This window comes from Lepisosteus oculatus, chromosome 10 (assembly GCF_040954835.1).
Source record: "Lepisosteus oculatus isolate fLepOcu1 chromosome 10, fLepOcu1.hap2, whole genome shotgun sequence".
Lineage (NCBI taxonomy): Eukaryota > Metazoa > Chordata > Actinopteri > Semionotiformes > Lepisosteidae > Lepisosteus > Lepisosteus oculatus.
The window spans coordinates 4,395,782-4,415,345 of NC_090705.1; the positions used below are offsets into that span (position 1 = coordinate 4,395,782).

General features: G+C 42.0%; 1 protein-coding gene across 1 annotated transcript in view; it reads right to left on the minus strand.

Annotated features, from left to right (window-relative positions):
- Positions 1-7,999: 7,999 nt before the first annotated feature.
- Positions 8,000-19,564, minus strand: part of col1a2 (collagen, type I, alpha 2) — a 40,710-nt gene continuing 29,145 nt past the window's right edge. The window contains exons 33-50 of the mRNA XM_069194765.1: positions 18,858-18,911; positions 18,268-18,321; positions 17,791-17,898; positions 16,821-16,874; positions 16,669-16,722; positions 15,941-16,102; positions 15,441-15,548; positions 14,126-14,233; positions 13,836-13,889; positions 13,405-13,512; positions 12,477-12,530; positions 12,196-12,303; positions 11,681-11,734; positions 11,385-11,492; positions 10,606-10,849; positions 9,731-9,915; positions 9,027-9,269; positions 8,000-8,395 (exon numbers count right to left, since the gene is read on the minus strand). Coding sequence (XP_069050866.1) covers positions 8,249-8,395; positions 9,027-9,269; positions 9,731-9,915; positions 10,606-10,849; positions 11,385-11,492; positions 11,681-11,734; positions 12,196-12,303; positions 12,477-12,530; positions 13,405-13,512; positions 13,836-13,889; positions 14,126-14,233; positions 15,441-15,548; positions 15,941-16,102; positions 16,669-16,722; positions 16,821-16,874; positions 17,791-17,898; positions 18,268-18,321; positions 18,858-18,911 — 2,007 coding nt within the window. The 3' untranslated portion in view covers positions 8,000-8,248. The remainder of the gene's footprint in view (positions 8,396-9,026; positions 9,270-9,730; positions 9,916-10,605; positions 10,850-11,384; positions 11,493-11,680; positions 11,735-12,195; positions 12,304-12,476; positions 12,531-13,404; positions 13,513-13,835; positions 13,890-14,125; positions 14,234-15,440; positions 15,549-15,940; positions 16,103-16,668; positions 16,723-16,820; positions 16,875-17,790; positions 17,899-18,267; positions 18,322-18,857; positions 18,912-19,564) is intronic.

The window sequence follows — 19,564 nt, forward strand, 5'->3', positions numbered from 1 at the left end:
CGCTATTATCCACGATGACATACAAAATACAGTTTTACGTTTTACACAGTTTCTAATGAGTTACATAAGTAATCTGATTATTTCTGATTATATAACATTATTCAAATACAGTACAAAAGGGACAAGAAAACAAAACTGCGAGGCAGTAATCTATTAGAAGTACAATACTTGTGTTAGAGCAGAGTCAAAAGCATGTCCAGCATGCTAAATATGGTAAAAGGTATCGTACAAGGTAAGTACGAATTTATAACAGAATAAAATGAATGCCACTGATCAGAAGGCACTATCGTTATATTTTATGAAGCACCCTCCATGATGCATCATCTCAAGGTGCTGTACAATAAAAAAAAATTAAAAGACAGGTATATCAAAATTTAAACACAATTTTTGAAAAGATTTGAAAAGGCTGACTGGAGTACAAGCTCTTGTATGGGCTGGAAGATCGTTCCATATGCTTGGAACAACAGAAGAGAAAGATGAATCAATGTGTGCTGTAGGTGCATAGGGGGGCTAACAGTTCACTAAAGTAGTTAGGAGCCCTACTGTGCAAGCCCTTTAAAACTGAGTTACTCTGAAATCTACAATGTGCTCATGCATTTTTGTTATGATCTGAGCATCTGAGTTATGATCTTGCTGCAACATCTTAAAAGCACGATTTTATACACCAGCATGCACTGTGATGCAATACTCCAGCCAGGAAGAGACAATAGCATGCATTGGCTTTTCTGTGTCAGATTGGGAGAGATGTGTGTGCATATACCCAATGTTATGAAGATGAAGAAAAGACACCTTCACAACACAGTAAATGTGGCCTTCAAATGCAGATCAAAATTGAGATACTAAGATTGCAGGCCTGAGTACCTGGACTGATTTCAATAGCGATACTAACACTGACACATTCGCAGAGTTAATAAGGAGAGCCAGTGAACGTAACTCTGGTCTTTTTGAAGTTTTTGTGACAAAAGTTTTTACCAGCTGAGCTGTAAAAACTTTCATCACATCTGTTTTTTCACACCATCTAAGCAGTGTGACAAGGCTGGTAGTGCTTGCCAGGCTTTGTGTGAACAGAGATTATGGTGTCATTAGCATAGAAATGAAAGCTGATGCTGTCCGTAAGAAGAATCTTCGAGTAGGACTGCAGCATGCCAGACACACAGCACCCATTACCAGAAACTACAGAGGCGTCAGGATGTAAGAAAACGAATGAGAGAAGGCCATTCAGCCAATCTAGCCTAGTTGGTAGTAGTAAATTGTTCCAAGGATCTTACCAGCTGTTTCTTGGAAGAAGGTAAGGAAGATGTGAATCCACGTATCCATTGCCTTCACTGAGAACTCACAGACTCCCACAACTCCAGCCCAAATACTGTCAGCTGTTTCTGTTATTCAATATGTGCAGAAAACTCAATCATTACAATCATTTCAGTTAGTGTGTGTGTCTGTCAATCACAGAGTCGGTCGGCATTAGTCTGTGGCCCAGTCTCTAAGTTCCAGTCTTCAGATTGCCTGTGTGCCCGTACAAACCTGCAGGCTCGTGTGTGGTAGACGCGCTGTGTGTGTGATGCTGGAGTGCAGCCAGTAGTCTGCAGCAGTGTGTGGTGATGTTGGGGGAGCAGGCAGTGACCGTGTGGGGCCGGGATCACCATCACCAGCCCCAGAGCTTGAGTCACACTCCTCATCAAGGTTCCCTGAGCCCTTTCTCACTCCGGTGCTCTGATTATCAGACATGCTTGCTCTCTCTCTACTGGCTCTGTCACTCTATAAGCCTAATAGAGGTTTTGGACACTTGCAGAAGAACGAGACAGACAGAAAGAGTTTGAGAGACAGGGAATCAGGCCAGAGTCAGAAACTGCAAGTTGCAGGAAGAATCTGTTGAAACAGCCCGAGACACTACAGAATGAGCACGCAGGGGGCGGCTGGTGATTCAAATAAAACTGAAGTTCTAGTCACATTTGTATTTATAATAGACGTGCTAGAGGCACTGTACGTACAGTAGCTCTCTTGTACATGTTAGTTTAAACAGCATGAAGGTGGCATAAAAACTTGACATCAGGGCTTGGTTTGGGAAATCTGTCATATAAGCAGTGGATAAAAATTATGCCTCGAAGTAAAAGCACACTGCAATCCTTTTCTTAGCCTAGAAGGACAAAACATCAAGGTGGTCTAGAAATATAAGGGACAAGGACAATCGGCTGCTGCTGGTTTTTCTTATTTGAGGGAACTCATGGGTTGTGCTCTTCAGAAAAAGCAGAGTGTGGTGAAAGCATGAGAGGAACAGCCTAGATATTAGTGCTGCTGGAAACACGCAACTGGTAGCCTGCCTTGTACTGAATATGTTATAGAGTCTTAAAGGCCAGACTTTCTCAGATGGTACCTTCTGGGATTAATAGCACTGAGTTAGAGAAAATACAGATTGACAGAATTGATGGATTAGTGTCAGCACTGATCAGTGGATTTGGAGAAATTTGTCAAATGGTCAGATGCATCTGCAACTAAATTTAACAATACAGAAATTTTAGCAAGGAATTCTGTGTAAACTGGTATATCCATGGGAACCAACCACCACTATTGTGCCCCAGTATTAATCAGAACCAAGGAACTTCCATCACCAGAAAGGTGATGAAACAGTTATACCGGATGATGTGACACTAGCTGTATCTTGACATCCCCATTTCATCCTCAGACCTCTGGGATAGCTGAGCCCCTGAAATTCAACCTCACAGATTTTGACAAAGCAAAATATTGGACAGAGGAACCCTGTGGCTTAGTGCCTGTACTAATTTGGTTTTTAAGCAGTCACACTATACCCAGAAGGATAAGCCTCCACAGATTATGGATTGGTCTAAGAGTATGGCACTAAAATCAGATCAGGGGACAATATTAATAATAATATGTACAGATGTCTGAATTCCGTAACTATGATATGGCCAAAACAATAATAATAATAATAATTGCAAAGCAGGACACATGTCACAAAGGGAAATCAAAAGTGCTCTCATGTCTTGAAATGTGGCATATTTTTATCTAAACTGCAGATCAGCTTCTGTGTCACTGGTATCATGAGCAAGGCCCTTAACCCCAGCTGCTCCAGGGGCGCTGTACAATGGCTGACCCTGTGCTCTGACCCCATGCTCTCTCCCTGTCTGTGTGTCTGTGTGTCTCATGGAGAGCAAGCTGGGGTATGCGAAAAGACAAATGACTAATGCAAGAAATTGTATATGGCTAATAAAGTGATTTTATCTTATCGATTGATTTGCTGATGACATTAAGTTCAGAATTATTACTCCCTCTTGTGGTTAGTGCACTCTGATTACTTTATGCAGTTCCAGTATAGTTCCACAAGAGGGCGGCCGACTACCATGTCACAGTCATGGTGGCGTGTCTGTTTTCCATTGCGCCCTGTTGGGCTTTGTTTCACCCAAAGTACCCCAGACTTCTCCAGCTTAGTACTTTGATGGAAATGGACGAAACGCTGAATTTTTCTAAACACGTATTTTGAACATTGCAATGTTAACTTGCATTACAATGGATTTCCTGTCAGACACCACCTACCGTGAATATCAGTCTCATCTTGGGTGATTTGAGGGCCTGTTAAATAGGCTGTTTAAGAGGGGTTTTCTGCTATACCCGCTGTTGATGAATGAACGAATTTTCATTTTTTTTTGGCAATTTGCATTTAGCATGCAACTGCGTACTAAATTGCAGACTAGATAATACGGTACTACCTGAAGGTCATATCCAGCTGAGTTCAATTGTAAGGAAAATAGGTGCGGAACAAAGCCGATTAGGATCAGCTGAACCCGCTCAGCACAGCGCTGAGGGTTTTGCATGGTTACTGTTCTAATTAGCACGAACTGCTAACTGAACATTTCAATTAATTTCATTAGTAGGTTAACATGTAAACCATAATTATTCTTTTTCTGTCTCGTGTTAGTATATTGCTGAATATCCCTGGCAATTTAATGTTATCTAATGTTATTTATAATTTAAGAACGGCATTTATGTTTAAATATACCAGATAAAGGATACGTACAGTAACTCCTAAGGAGATATTCAATTGCAATTAGGCACGAAACAAACGAGAACAGCAGCTGCATGTTTGAGTTTGAAAATGTATCATATGTAGCCGCTTTAATTTCCATTTATAAATGATATATAGTAGATTCTTACGGAGATCATTTAGACAAATAACAAATCACTATTTTATGTTTAAGCTGTATTTGCGTCTACAATAGTATAAATGTAGGCCCTGAAATTGTTTAACAATTACATTTGTTGCACTTCAGCTAAGAGTTTCTTAATTTCATTTTGTGGATCTTCTCCGTTTGAGGTGAGTTAGATCCATTTTAGGCATGTTGGGCGATGACAGGCATGTACTGTACATTCCTTACAGCACAGTTATCAAACTGTTTCAAAAAGTACCAGCTAATGTTCAAAAGCGTTAGGAATATGATCTCTTAAACAGAATTAACACTGATATACAGTAAGGTGCTAGTACTTGGGAGTGGGTTTCATCTACTAGTAAAAAATGACATTTGCCGCTCTAAAAGGCTAAACCTAGAGACTTTTATCACAGATCTTAACGTACCCTTACCTCTGCCTACACATTTGTTTCTCTGAACCCCCAGATTCCCAATACCCCTGCTTTCTCCAGAGAAACACGAGTGTAGACTCCCATAATAAAACAATACAACATATCTATCTAATTAAGACCCAGACTTGTAATATGCATTTCCTTAATTTCGGTTCTCTGCGCTCCCCAGCACATCTGGAAATTCAGTATAGCATACTGAAGTCTCTACATAGAGCTACTAATACAGATATAAAATAAAGTTCATTATTAATAAATGGCACGCTTATTAATACACACGTGTATTTATACACTTGTTTACGAATAAATGTGGTGTTTCTGGAAAGCAATTTTAAACATTACAATCATTTTCAACCGACAGATGCATAAATTAATTACTTAATGACGATATCATTTCCAGTGTAACCGGGAAATTTCTAATGTGATCCAGTGTTCCGTGAGTCCCTGAGCTGCTTGAACTACAGTATACTGTACGAAGAGGTGGTTTAAGTTACTCCCTGAGTCAGTAACTTCTTGAGGGCAGCAGTTGTTACTTTGGGCTCGTTGCAGCCGAGAGCTGCGGATTAATTTCAGCGGCCAAGCTCGTTGCAATTGGTTTTAAGGTAGCGCCCTAATTTAGCACGGTGCTAACCACAGGTTGAACTTCAGTTAGTACGCTGCTTTCAGTTCGTTGCCATTGATCGAGTGTGATTTCCTCTTTTTCCAAGGATCGGTGGGATTCAGGGAAGCATTGAAATACTAACAAACAACGTTGTTTTTTCTTTTAATTTCAAAACCACAGCAGTGTTCCTTACGTTTTTGATGAAACCACTTTGAAACTCAGTAGTACTGTTACAAAAAGGTTATATTTCTGAGTTTATAAAATGTGCACTTGGACTTTTGGAACAAACTCTGCAATGCCGCCCAATGTCCTGACTTGAATGTCACAAGTCTAAGATGTGTGATGGAGAAAACGTGCAGTACTGTTCGTTCTATGAAACCTGCAGGACAACCAACAGTTTTCAGAGCACACTTTGACTTCTCTAATCACGTTTTGTGATGCTACAACAAATCTGTCTCTCGACTTGCCGTGCGTATTTATAAATACCTTATCAGTATCTGTCTTCTTAAGTAGTTCAGATGGGTAGCTGCGTCAGTCTTTTTTTCAGCATGGTATAAACCTATTACTTGTTCCTCTGTCTTCTTAATATCACTAATTGCTAATTGTATAATGGGTGTGAGTGTGGAGCTGTGTCAGTGTGTTGACTGCAACGGAACAGGTAAAGATTCATTCCACAACGAACAGTAGTGAAACGTTTCAGTTGTTGAGCCTTCTTCTGTGTGTCTTAACCTAAATACATCTTAACAGCCAAAATATTGTTTAATATGGAGAAGAAGAAACACTTTATTACACCAAGAGATGTAGGTGTTTGGAACAGGTTTCCCCATTCAGATTAAAGCCCAGATTTTGGTCTCAGCTATTAAACCACCCATTGAAAAAACTGGTCCAAATGTCCTGATTTCATTTCTTATATTTTTCAGTTTTGCCTAGACATCTTGAATCCCCTGAAAATGTTCTGAATCTACTTCAATTGGTTTTAAATAAAAAAATAATCTTTTCAATTCTACTTAATTAAGAAAATGATAGTTTTATAATTATATATATAATGATATAGTTTTGCAATTGTAATTATATTAATCCACAGGCTTGTTTATATTTTTGTATTTCTGGTACAGAACACCTAGAATAAGTTTAGAATAAGGTCAATACCAGCACTACTAGAATATTTAGAATAAGGTTAGTTTTTCAAGACATCTCTGGGGTTTTGGAGAATTGCTCATCCACCAGATAAAAAGAGACAGATTTAGTGTGTGGCACAGTTTTGCCATGTGATGCAGAAGGGATTGTAATCAAAACCATATCGGTTTGCTTTTGGATCACTGAATAAAGAAATACACTCTACAGGTACTCCATGTTTCCAGAATGCTTGAATCTGAATATTTTAAAATGAAAGAATTGATGTAATGAAAAATGTATCGGTGTAAATCACCTTTTAGAATCTATAATGATGAATAACACATTTAAGAATATTTGAATATTGTTTTTTTCCCATAGAAGTTCCAGTAAAATAGTGTAACATAAAATAATCAAATAAATCTGAAAATATATTTATTATGCTTCATCTGTAAGGTTCATTCTAAATTTATGAAACCATTGTAATATAGCTAGTAATTGGAGCATAATGTAAACCACTGAATTTGACACATGCAACAGTTCTGAAAAGAATATTTGTTTTATTTAGTATGAAACAAGATAAAAGGAAATTCAGTCATTTAGGTAAAATAAAAGACTTGAATGCAGAAAGTGCTATTTACCAGCATTGTGACTTTAAGCCTTTTTCTTGTAAGAGATGAAACTAGATGCTGCACTGTATATACTGTACATTGTGAATAAATTCTAAATTGTGATCAAATAGTGTAAGTGAATGTGTAAAACCCGAGGGAAACTAATGCAAATAAGTGGAGAGTTCATGTTACAAGACACAAAGCTGGACAGAAACAAGGATATAAGGAAGACAGGGCAAGGAAAGGGCAAGGAAAGTGTTCCTTGAGTTTAGGTGTCTTAAACTAGAAATTAATTCCATGCCATCATGGAAAGACTTTATCTCTTTATTAAACCAGGAAGGTTTCTACAAATAGCTACATCTGAATACAGACTGTGTTTCCAATTTGATTAGTGCTGGAAGATTGTTTTGCTGTTGTGGACATGAGACACGTACAAATACGGCCTTTTCAAAATATATATTTTCCCAGCCCCTCCCACGCCACAGCTTCATGTACAGTATGTAACATAAATGCACTTTACTCATGGAATTTTCTGTTTTGGAACATTGGACATGCTTTATTTCAGAACTTTTCACAATTTATTTAAACATCTCACATATACAAAATAGGTACAATAAATTTTTTTTTTGAGAAAGATGCCTCCTTTTACCCATTCAAATGGACGAAATGTGCTTTAAAGCATGAACACCGGGATTGAAGAAAAAGGTGGGGGAAACAAAAAAAAAACAAAAAAAAAACAAACAGGCCTAGGAGTGATCCACATGCTTAACACGGGGTATCAGAGAGAAATGCGAGATTCCATCTGCAGAACAACACAATGTAATACAGTAAAGTGGTTTCAATCGCAGCTGCGTGTTTCGAAAAACACCAAGGAGTATAGCACCATACCACTGCTTCAAGTATCTTAAGCCGTGTAATACTGGATTTAGCACCTTTGATACAGGACCACGCTCAAAGCTTTCCTATTTTAGGCTATATTAAGGATGTGGATCAGGCTGTAGTACAAGTCTGAGGTAGTTTAAACCTTTGGAAGTTGTGGTTTTAAACTTCCTCTTTGGAAGATATACAAAGACCACAAGTGGTGCGTACTTTCATCGTTTTTATTTCACTTTTTATTTTACAAATGCTGACATGTCCCACAACAAGGTGATTCCCACGAGTCCTGGGGGTCTGTATTAAATTGCATTGCACAATGCTCCGTTCAGTCCAATGTCTTCTCCGATAGGCCCGAGCTTAAGCAAGTGGATGAGCAGAAGAAATCAGCATTCAGTATAAAAAAAGAAATGGCAGAGAGAATTTTGTTTGTTTTTTTTTTTTAATTTATCATGAGTCTATTTATTTGAAACAGACTGGGCCAATGTCCAAACCAAATTCTTGATCAGCTCCACCAATGTCCAAAGGTGCAATGTCCAGGATGGGCAGGCGAGATGGTTTCGTTGTTCTGTATTCGATGACTGTCTTGCCCCACTGGCCAGTGTGTCTCTGTGGAAGGAAGAACAGATCACATCACACAATGGCGCCATTTCTGTGTGGACTGTAGGCTGTATGATCTGACGTTCGTGTGTATAGTATGTGACCTACTAGTTCCAGACTTCCTCTGTATTCAATGGACTGGACAATGATGAGAAAAAAAAGTGTCATTTTTAGGATACAAAGTAAGACACGATCAACCAGGAAATTGAAATCATTGATGGGAGAAAGAAAAACTGGGCAGACAAGAACTGGGACAACTTTCATTCTAGCAAGTGTCCAGGGGGGTAATTGTATTAAACACATCAAGTCAGTTACTGGTTATTCAAAAGTAACTTAATAAATTATCTTATACAGGTAGAAGCAATAACATTCAATCTATTTTCTACTGTTCTTATCCAGTACAGGGTCATGAGGGGAGCCAGAGCCTAACCCAGAGGGCAACGTACGCAAGGCGAAATACACACTCTGGATGGGACACCAGTCCATCCCAGGGCACCCGCCTAGAGGAAACCCACACGAATACAGGGAAACGTGCCCAATTCCCGCAAGACAGCAGCCCAGGCGCTACAAGAGTTATCTTGCGACTGCGGCTGTAAGCGGTGCTGTACAGTGGAGACGGCAGGACCGAAGAGTGACGTACCGTGCATCCGTCCTCCAGCACGCTGAACGTGAAGCGGCTGTTGCCTTCAGCTCTGAGCTCAACATCGTTGGAGCCCTGCAGCAGCACAGCCTTCTTCAGGTTTCCGGCCTCAGCGTCCATGTAGGCAACGCTGTTCTTGCAGTGGTAGGTGATGTTCTGGGAGGCGTGGTTGGCCAGGAGGCGCATGAAGGCGAGCTGGGTGGCCATGACTTGAGGAGTCATGCTCTCGTCGTTGTACTCGAACTGCACAGAAACGAAAACACAACAACGTTTTTTTAGTGCACTTTACCACCGTTTACTTTCTCACTGTATTTTCTTTTCCCGAACTTTCCCTTTACAAAGGTTAACCAAGCATTTAAGTTGCTGCTAGTTGTGCTTCAGTCTGATGCCATTTTATCCTGCTCTCACCAGGACTGACTCTCACTACGCGTCCAATGAGATTCACTTCATTACAGCAGCATGCTTTCTTGGGGAAAGACAAGGATGACCATCTCAGCTGCCAGTTCTTCCATTCATGACAGCAAAAGGCCAACAGGAAAATCCCATCTATATTTACACCCTGCCTCTGCTCCCAAACTCACTACAGGCACAGTTAAAATGGAAAGAAACAAATGAAAACATCTGCCTTGCTGCAGAGTCAACAAATTCTTTCCCTTTTTTCAGAAACACAGCACTGCTCACTGTAGGAATTATATTCAGCATACCTGACTGCCACCATTGATGGTCTCTCCAAACCAGACGTGCTTCTTGTCCTGAGCATTTCTGTACCAGTTCTTGCGTTCAATGGTTGCAGGGTTGGGGTAGATGCATGTCTCTCCAGTGGTGAAGTCGCAGTGAACCTTGATGGCATCCATAGTGCAGCCCTGGTTGGGGTCAATCCAGTAATATCCTGCAGAGGACAGAAATCTATGTCAGGGCCGGTCTTAAATGTACTACACAAGCACAGCTTCACTTCTGAATCCCCGTGGGAACCAATTTCCTACCAACAGTGCACAAGTAATGAGATCATTGATATACTGTATTAATCTGATTAGATTAGTAACATCTGTCATTAACACACAATAAATCCTCAGTATTCTCAAGAGCTGGCATATCTGGGATCTTGTGTTCAACTTTGTTCCTTGATGATCAAATAATTATATTTGTGTCACTCATTTTGAAATCTGGGTGACAGAAGTAAAATGTTTTACAGGTCCCCTAAAGGTATTCAGGCTAATCATTATTATTGCCCACAATACAGTATTTTTAAAATCTCTGATATTATCATATACTGTACTTCTTGTATTTAGGAAAATTAACTTGAATTCAGGGAAAATATAAAAAGCACAACTAGAGGATCTCTTGGCTTTTTAAAGGACAGGTCTGCCCCATGTGGCCATTTTTAAAGACTTATAATAATAATAATAATAATAATAATAATTGCTTACACTTATATAGTGCTTTTCTGGACACTCCACTCAGAGCACTTTACAGGTAATATGGACTCCACTCCACCACCACCAATGTGCAGCATCCACCTTGGGTGGACTTGGGTGACAGGACCAGCCATTGCACAAAAGGTTAAACAGGTGAAACTCACCACTGCTCCATTCTGGGTGGCTGAGTCTGATGTCACGGCAGGTACGAGCTGGGTTCTTTCTGGAGCCCTCGGGTGTGAGCAGGTTCTCGATCTGGGTGTTCAGGGACTTCAGGGTGGCGTCAACCTCGTAGTCCTTGGCCCTCAGGGCAGCCTGGTCAGCTCTGTACTCATCATAACCAGACACATCATAGCCACCTCCAGCAGCACCAGGGGGTCCGGGAACACCAGGAGGTCCAGGGGGACCCTACGGACAACCAGAAAGTCAGATTGGATCTGCTCAGCTCTTACAACAGGCCACTCATGCAGTCTTCTCATTTTCTAACCTCATTCCTAAAATAACCGTACATTTTACTTTTATATGATTTATCTCATTAAAGAAATACTTATTATTTTATAAATTCAGAAGACTTTTCAGATGTTTTCTGTATAATAATAGAAGACGTGTTATCTTGCAGCGGGATAATTAACTCCAAAACCAACGTCCCTTGCTAAGATTCTAACCCAAAATACTGAGCCAAACATTTTCTTTTCCGGCCTCAGGACAATGAACCAACAGTCAACTTTCATGACACAACAGGAATCCAGAGGAGAATGCTATTTAGAAACACTTCCTTGAAGATAGTGTAGCTCCTGCTCAAGGTGATACTGTTTTGGTTGTTGTCCGTTCAGATTTCCTCAGTTAAACCAGTGCAAACCCTGATTGTTTTTTGCAGCTTGACATTGATAGCCCCTTGGTGAGCGCATCAATATTGTGTCAGTCCACTACAGTTTGTACTCACGGCTGGGCCACTGTGTCCTGGGGGACCACGATGGCCAGCAGGTCCCATAGCACCAGACATTCCAGATCGGCCATCCTTTCCAGGGGGACCACTTGGACCAGCAGGACCCTGGGTGGTGGAAAGAAGTTACTTAGACCAATGTTACCTATGTTTTAACAGCATTTTGTAAGAACTTTACAATAATGTAAAACTTAATTCAATGTTACAATCATTTGTAAAAATTACAACACAATTGTATATTTTGGATAACCTACAAAGCCATGCAGGTACAGCAGTTTTCACAATGGATTACTTACTCTTGGGCCAGAAGGACCAGTTGCACCAGCAGAACCTTGTTCACCAGAAGGACCCTGTAAAGCAAATACAAACACTTTAACAACGGTGGTTTGGCAGAGATGAGTCAGGTACTCAGGGCTCAGGGAGGGCAGGAAAGGATTCAGCAATGAAAGAAATGATAGAATGTAAGTGTTCGTCCTAGTATATTTTGAAGGAACTAGTTTAGGTTAGGAGAAAACTGTGGAAAAACTATTAAAAGGTGTGAGAGTAACACGTGAGCTCATAAACTGATGGCATTCCCTTTGTGGAACATTTCCTTGATTTCAACTGCAATGCACGGGGGCTGAAAATAACTGGAACAGTCCCGCACATCACCGAAGTGTGGATTGTAAGTTCACCGAAGGATGTCTGCAAATTAGTTCTTCCATAGCATATTGGCAAATGATATTTTGAAATATTTTGCTCTGTGTTAGGAATGCTGCTTCCTTTTTCTTTGTTGCCGCCTGGTTGCGGCCGCAGGGCAGAGGCGACTCACCATGGGGCCGGGCAGACCCTGCAGGCCGGTGTGTCCTCTCATTCCCTTCATGCCTCTCTCACCCTTGTAACCAGCAACGCCCTTCTCACCACGGGGACCTTGAGGGCCCTAAAGGGAGGGAAAACCAAGGGGAAGAGGAAACGCGCTCATCAGGCTGCCATGGCCCAAGAGGTCCTGAAACAGGACCGGAAACATCTCCAGGGGTTAAAACACCCACTGCACGACGAAAGCTCTGATTTCCAGAAGACGTGAAGTCTGTGTTGTGCAAGAGCACTACTTACAGGTGCGCCTCTTGGGCCAGCGGAGCCAGAAGGTCCGGAAGAACCAGCGGGACCCTGAGGAGATACAGAGGTCAGTCATAAACACAGGGCACTGTGAACCTTTCATAGTCTTCCTGTCAGGGGTGGTCACTTCTGGTACATTAATTTAGATGGGGTGCAAAGGTGGCTTATATTTTGGTAAAAATACTGTGTGTTTCAGATTACTGGTCCTGAAACATGGCAAATAAATTATGAAACACATATTGTACATGCAGTGAGATAGCTTTAGTTCCAAGTTGGCTTGAGTGTCACTACAACTTAATGCATTGAAGATATTTTGTATACATCTCAGACCAGCACTAAGGATGAAACCACTGTTGCACTATGTTTATAACGTTGCGTGAAATGTCTTCTTACAGTCTTATACAAATTTTAATGGAAATTAGAAATGCCTTTTGACATGCATGAAAAAAAAGTCAATCTACTGTACTTCATGTACCGTATGTTCTATTTGTACATCTCCCAGAATTACGTCTGATAATGGACTAGCTTGTGCTAACAGAACAACCTTTTATTACATACAGCAAAGTACATACAGCTGTATATGTGCACGAAAAATTCAGGAGGAGGCTACCGAAGGTTAAAGTATTTAACAGACAGCAGTGAACACCATGCCTTGATGGCATTAAATCTGGTCTCCTGTCTCTTCTGTGATTTAAAAAAAAGCCGAACAACGTAAAAGGCCTTGGACTGAATGGTCACCAGTGTTAGTGCTTCCGTTTTCTGTCCGTGAAATTGGAATCCTGCTGAAATAAACTGGAGTCCCTCATACATGCAGTGGAGTGAGAGCAGAGGACAGGCCGGGGGCCCTTTTCCAGCTTCTGTGACGCGCCCCGAGTCTCTCGCGCACCTCGAAAGGGAGACTTCACAACAGAAGAGCGCTACTCACAGCCTCTCCACGGTTTCCAGGACGGCCAACTGCGCCAGCGGGTCCATTAGGTCCAGGAGCGCCAGCAGGGCCAGAGCTACCAGGAGAGCCAGGCTCACCACGATCTCCCTGCAGGGCGAGAAGAAGGACACAGTTGGGTTAGGAACAGTTATCACATTAACCTGGCAAGGTACAGTATCTCAGCCTGTTGTGTTCTTAGGAAGTTCCTTTCCAAAAGCTTGTCATTTTAAAATCACAGACTTATCGTATAATAGTATTGTTGCAGTCTAAAATATTACACATCATTTATCCTTAAACCAAGCAGCATGCATCCATCTGCTTTTATTGTTGTTTTTTTATTTTTGGCTTGTGGTTTTCATGCAGTTAAGCGGTCAACCGCAGTGTTGGTTTGGGTGAATCCAGAGCTGAAGAAAGGAAGCTCATGTCATTACCTTGACACCAGCAGCACCAGGGCGTCCAGGAGGTCCATCGTTACCAGGGTTTCCCTGTGGGGTGAAGTTCACACAAGTCAAAGACGGATATTTCAAGCGTTTAGATTGACACAATTAGATACTGTTTTAGACTGCGTGTGTGTGGTGCATTCTGGGAAACGCATGGTGTACATAAACAGTAAAAAGTTAACTTCATGTGATGTGATATCATTAAGACGAATTTATAAGAATTGCAATTACCCATTCAGGGCATTTTCTAGAACCTGGCCACGGGACAAGGGAGCACTTACGTCGCGACCAGCTTCTCCAGGTGGCCCGCTCATTCCAGGGGGTCCCATGTTGCCAGGAGGTCCGCGGGGTCCAGAAGATCCTGCGGGGCCCAGTTTTCCAGGCTCACCCTGAAACACAGCACGCATGGTCAGAGCAGGTCAGCCCTCCCTTCCTCACAGCCCAGGAACACTGTCTGCTCTGCTCTAACGTCTGTAGGTCTCTCTGTGTATATTGTACTGTATACAGTATGTAGATATGCAGTTATTAAATAGGACAATATTAAGATACTGCACACACACACGTGTGTTTTTCAGATTGCAGTGTGGATGGGCAACATTTAAAAAGGAATATACCATACTATTTTATGACCTCATCTTTCAACTGAATTGTATCTTAATTTAGATACAGATTAGACAAAAACCTTGTCCCTCCTGTGTGAATAAATGCTCAGTACTTGGCTCTCGGTTCGCCAGGAGCTTTGTGGCTCTATCAGCTGAAAACCTAACGTAATCCGGAGGCCTGAAGTCAAGGCTATGATTTTACTTTAGGCCTTGGTTTCACAAAAACGAATCGGGCTAAAAATTCTGAACGCATGCGGCTCAATTTAAAAAAGTTCTGAATTTCTGAAGTGGGTTCAGAAACTGAACACTGAAACTGAGGCACTGTTACGAGCACAGCCGGCACCGATTAACTCCAAGTGATTCAATCTTCATCCCACACCTTTTCCCCGCAGCTACTGTATTTACACCCTCTGCGCACTGCTACCGGCGCTCGGTATTATGTTTTCCTCCCCCTCCTGAGCCCACCTCGCCCTCCTTTCCTGAAACCCTCTCTGCCTCGCCTGGATCCCCTCACTTACGACTCTGCGGCTTCGGATTTCTCGCTCCCCCCCTCTCGTCTCGCCCCTCTCGGATTTGTTCGCCTGACTATGTTCTGGCTACCAGGATTTGACCTTGCCTGGTAATACTGACCACCCTTCTTCGTCTCCCGTCCCGGATACCTTAGCTTTCAGACCCCGTCTTGAGACCTGCACAGGGTTTGTTAATAGCTCGGCGCTAACAGGCACTGCTTTATACAAAATACTGTTGGAGCCTGGAGTGGGCTACACAGCTCTGCTGTGGAAGCTGAAGCCATGGCTTCTTTCAGTAACATCCCCAGGTCCCATGCTAGTGAGCAAAGCAGGCGGGTGGAAGCCTGGTCGTCCGCAGTCTTTCTTAGAGTCAATAAATTGCTGCAAGTGCAACTTTTCAAACTACAGCGGGATTTCAGTGAAGAAGGTTAGGAGCAGGCCTGCTGGCACGCATGGATGTCAGTGAAGCTTGGCAGTGTACTTACAACTGCACCTGCGCCGCCAGGGAGACCGCGGTCGCCTCTTGCGCCAGGAAGACCAACGTTACCAGGAGAGCCGAGGACACCCTGAGGGCCGGGGGTACCGGGGGCGCCCTGTGGGATGGAGCAGAGAAAAAGGCCATGAGGAAACTACCACACACAGCACAGCAACCCCTTCACTGCCCTGAAGTGCACGGCCACCTCAGGGTCCTGAAAACTGAATACCCTGGGGGCTGCAAAGGCAGCCTGACCTTTTTTCAGACGCTAAGCAATCAGTCAGCACTGAAAGTGCTCTGAGGCTAATTATTCATTTTTGGCTTCATGGTTCCTTATTGAACTGCCTTACCAGAGGCACGTCTTTACGCAGCGCAAAAGCGCTTTTGATCTGCGAAAGCCCGGCACTTCACGGCAGGGTCACAATATAGACTTCCTGCAGCAAGAAAAGAAAGGCCGACATCCCCACTTTTTTATTCCACATCCTATAACACAAAACGACGCAGACGTACGGGAGGACCAGATTCGCCAGATGGGCCTTTCTCTCCAGATGGGCCTGGAGGGCCTCCAATTCCTTGCTCTCCGGGACGTCCTGCAGGGCCAGAGTCACCACGGGCACCTCTGGGACCATCCTTTCCAGCTGGGCCAGTGGGGCCAGCGGGTCCAACAATTCCCTACAGTGGAGAAACAGAATCGTTTAAGTCATGACAGTGAAGGCGAAGACCCTCCAATACTCTTTCTAGAAGTGGTCTTCCATATAACCTCCTTGAGCACATGCCATGCTCAGGTTCACTGTAGGACCTTTAAGCAGACAGGTGGTTTATAGCCTTCTCCCCTCTGTGTTTAACCAAAAGTCTGAATCTCAGTGTCCGCTTGGGAAAAGTCCTTTGCATGTGGGGCACCTAATTAAGCAATTAATCAGTCTGCAGAACCCATAAATCCAGTGAACCTTTAAATGAGCCTTTGCTCCGTTATCTGAAAACCTCCTGGATTGAGAAGATTCTTCCATCAGTGCTTGTGTTTTGCAAAGAGAACACCAATTGCCACCCTGAAGGGTAAAGTGTAATTCATTGTGAATAGCTAAGTGAGCCATGACAGATGGCATCACCTTCAGCTGCTTAGTTGCATGAAATTGATACACGTCTGGCATTTAGACCTTTACAGTATTTCCACCCATACATTTAAAATGTATTGAATTATTTATTTCCTTCTGAAAGCGGAAAAATACTGTGATACTTACAGAAGGACCAGGGGGTCCAACTCTGCCAGCAGCACCAGGGAAACCAGTAGCACCCTGTAAGTTAAATGAAGAGTCATCTGTAGGCCTGGTCTGTTCTGGACAGATGTTCAAATAAGTAACTGGTGGAACAAAGTAACAGTTGTAATACTTACAGTAGGGCCAGCATCACCACGAGCACCAGGGGGTCCACCAGGACCAGAAGGACCCTGAACACAAAGCAAAGAAGATCATGAAAACGTAGTACTCTATGATTCATACCACACCACCATTCTGAAATGACACCAGCATCAAATCTTCCAAATCTTCCTCCATGACAATGTATAGAGGATTTAGAAGAATGAGGTTTCAACTCAGAGATGGGACTTATTCTTTAAAACCTGAACACTGAAGAATATTTTCTAATGTTTCAACTAGTGGTACTTGTACATAGTGACAAAGATGCTTAAAAAGTAAAAAATGGCAAATGATTTAATCTTAAATGGCTCTTTCTTTCACTCATATAGGGTGTAAATACAAGAACACAATGTATAGAAATACCGTGAGGTGAGGTGTTTTGTCTGAATTCAGTTATCCTAAAGAAAAGTTTGACGTACTATAGATCACATCTTGGCAACAAAATAAAACATCCAGGTATGTATAGAGAGCACAAACTTCACGGATGTTTATTTCTTATTAATGAACTTATCATGCAGTGTATTTGGAGAACTGTTTAAAGTAACCTGTGCACAAGGTGCAAAGATAGCAAACTGAATTCTGCAATTTCCCTCACGGGATCAATAAAGTATCTATCTATCTAAATACCAGAGTTGTCAATGAAGGTTGTCTATGGCTCAAAATGAGAAGTGTGTGTGTGTGTGTGTGTGTGTGGACTTTTCCTCCGAAGAGTGTGGTATCGAAAGGCACTAATTTCTTGTTCATTTCTGTCAGTACACGTAACTGATCAACCTGAAGCATATCTAGGGACGCCCATCGGTTCTACAGACTCATAATTTGAGTCCCTCTACTCAAACCTTTTCTTGCCTGGTCACTACAATCAGCACCACAGACAGCCCACAGTGAGCATCACGTGACTGCGATGCCAGTGGGCCGCGAGGCCGTGGAGAGCACAAGCATTTTACTCACAGAGGGTCCAGCAGCACCAGCGGGACCAGCAGCACCCTGAGGACCAGGTTCTCCTTTGGGTCCACCAGGACCTCTCTCGCCTCTTGCTCCAGGCTGGCCATCAGCACCCTGAAACCACAGCACACTGCCTCAGCACTCAGATGCATAGGCACCCTTAAAAATGGTTAAACCAATACTAACAGTGTGCTACAGTACATGTAGTATATGGAGGTGCTACACAGTACAGTATATGTGTTTGAGAATGTGTACAATATGCAGGATCAATAACATTTTTAAAATGTACAGTATGAGACATATGATGTGCTTGACATTGTTTTTCAACAGATGACCATTTACTAAAATGCAGATGATGCATAGTTAGTGTTTTTGTTCAGAACACATTTTTTTCAGACTCAGTCTTTCAGTTACAATGACCGCTGCCCGTGTGTGGTTATACTGTATAGTGTAAAATGCTTTGTAGTTGAACTGGTAACTTACAGGAGGACCAGCAAAGCCAGGAGGTCCAGCAGGGCCGGGCTCACCACGCTCTCCCTACAGAAGACAAGTACATACAGATGTTTAGCAAACTCCCTGAAGTTCTCAGTTTCACTTCACAGGACCTTTTCTCTTATGAGTGCAGATAGGTATAAACAGAAGCAAACACAATGCATGGCTTTAATGTATTACTTACTGTACATTCTGTGAGTACTTACATATTTTCATACTTAAATGTATTGCTTACATACAATTAAATTACTTAAATTACAAATGTTCGAACACTGAATTATCAAAGACCTTAGATATTAAAATGTCTCTGCATATATATGCCATACAAGTAAATACAAACATTGGGTAATTGTAGAGATTATTTTGTGCCACATTTGGGTTTTATTGATTATTTTTACATATATTCAGGTGACAAAACCAGTTTTATGTCAGTTTTCATTTCACTGAATGTCTGTTAAAACTTTAGTAAAGGGATTAAAATGCTTTTTCCCGCGAGACGTATAGAACGGTATGATTGTTGTCTGCACATTGCAGTAGAAAAGGCCCATTTCTCACTGACTTTATTTAGACGTCATACTCACAGGGGAACCACGAGGGCCAGCAGGGCCGCTAGGACCAAAAGCACCAGCTTCACCCTAAAACAGAGAAGAAGGGAACTCAACACTTTGACAAAAACATTGTCAGCGCCTGCAAACACATCAGGCAATTAATGGATTCATGTACATGAAAACACTTTTTGTTCTGCTTGCATTTCAAAGGCAATAAAAATGTCATCTTAATGATAACTCTATATTTAAAAGGGCTTCATGGCAGCACAATATACTTTGATGTGTCTAGCCCTCTTCTTAGATATAGGACTGGTTTGTCATTACGGAAATATTTCATGTTAGAAAAGGTCATACTACAGGTGCTCAAATGTTCAGTGTAGACTCATACACAATTTAGCAATGGCAAAATATAATGGCAAAAATAATATTCTATTTCATGTCTTTAAATCTCGTCATCCTTAGTTGTATCAAGCTGTATCAACTACTGCTATCTAGTTGAATCATTTGATCCTGTGCAGAGGAAATGAAATCCCGTAACCATGGAGTTGGTGTTTACAATAGGTCTTGTAGGGACTGGTTACAGCTAGTTTAGGGTTAATGGGCCTGAATTAACCTTTGGGAAATTTCCAAGCAATTTTTGCATCTAATGTATTCTGGGACAGTGTGGATTTCCTCTGGATCAGCCCATGTCTGTTTACAAGCTGGCCTGTGGCATACACTTCCTATTATTCTGTATTATC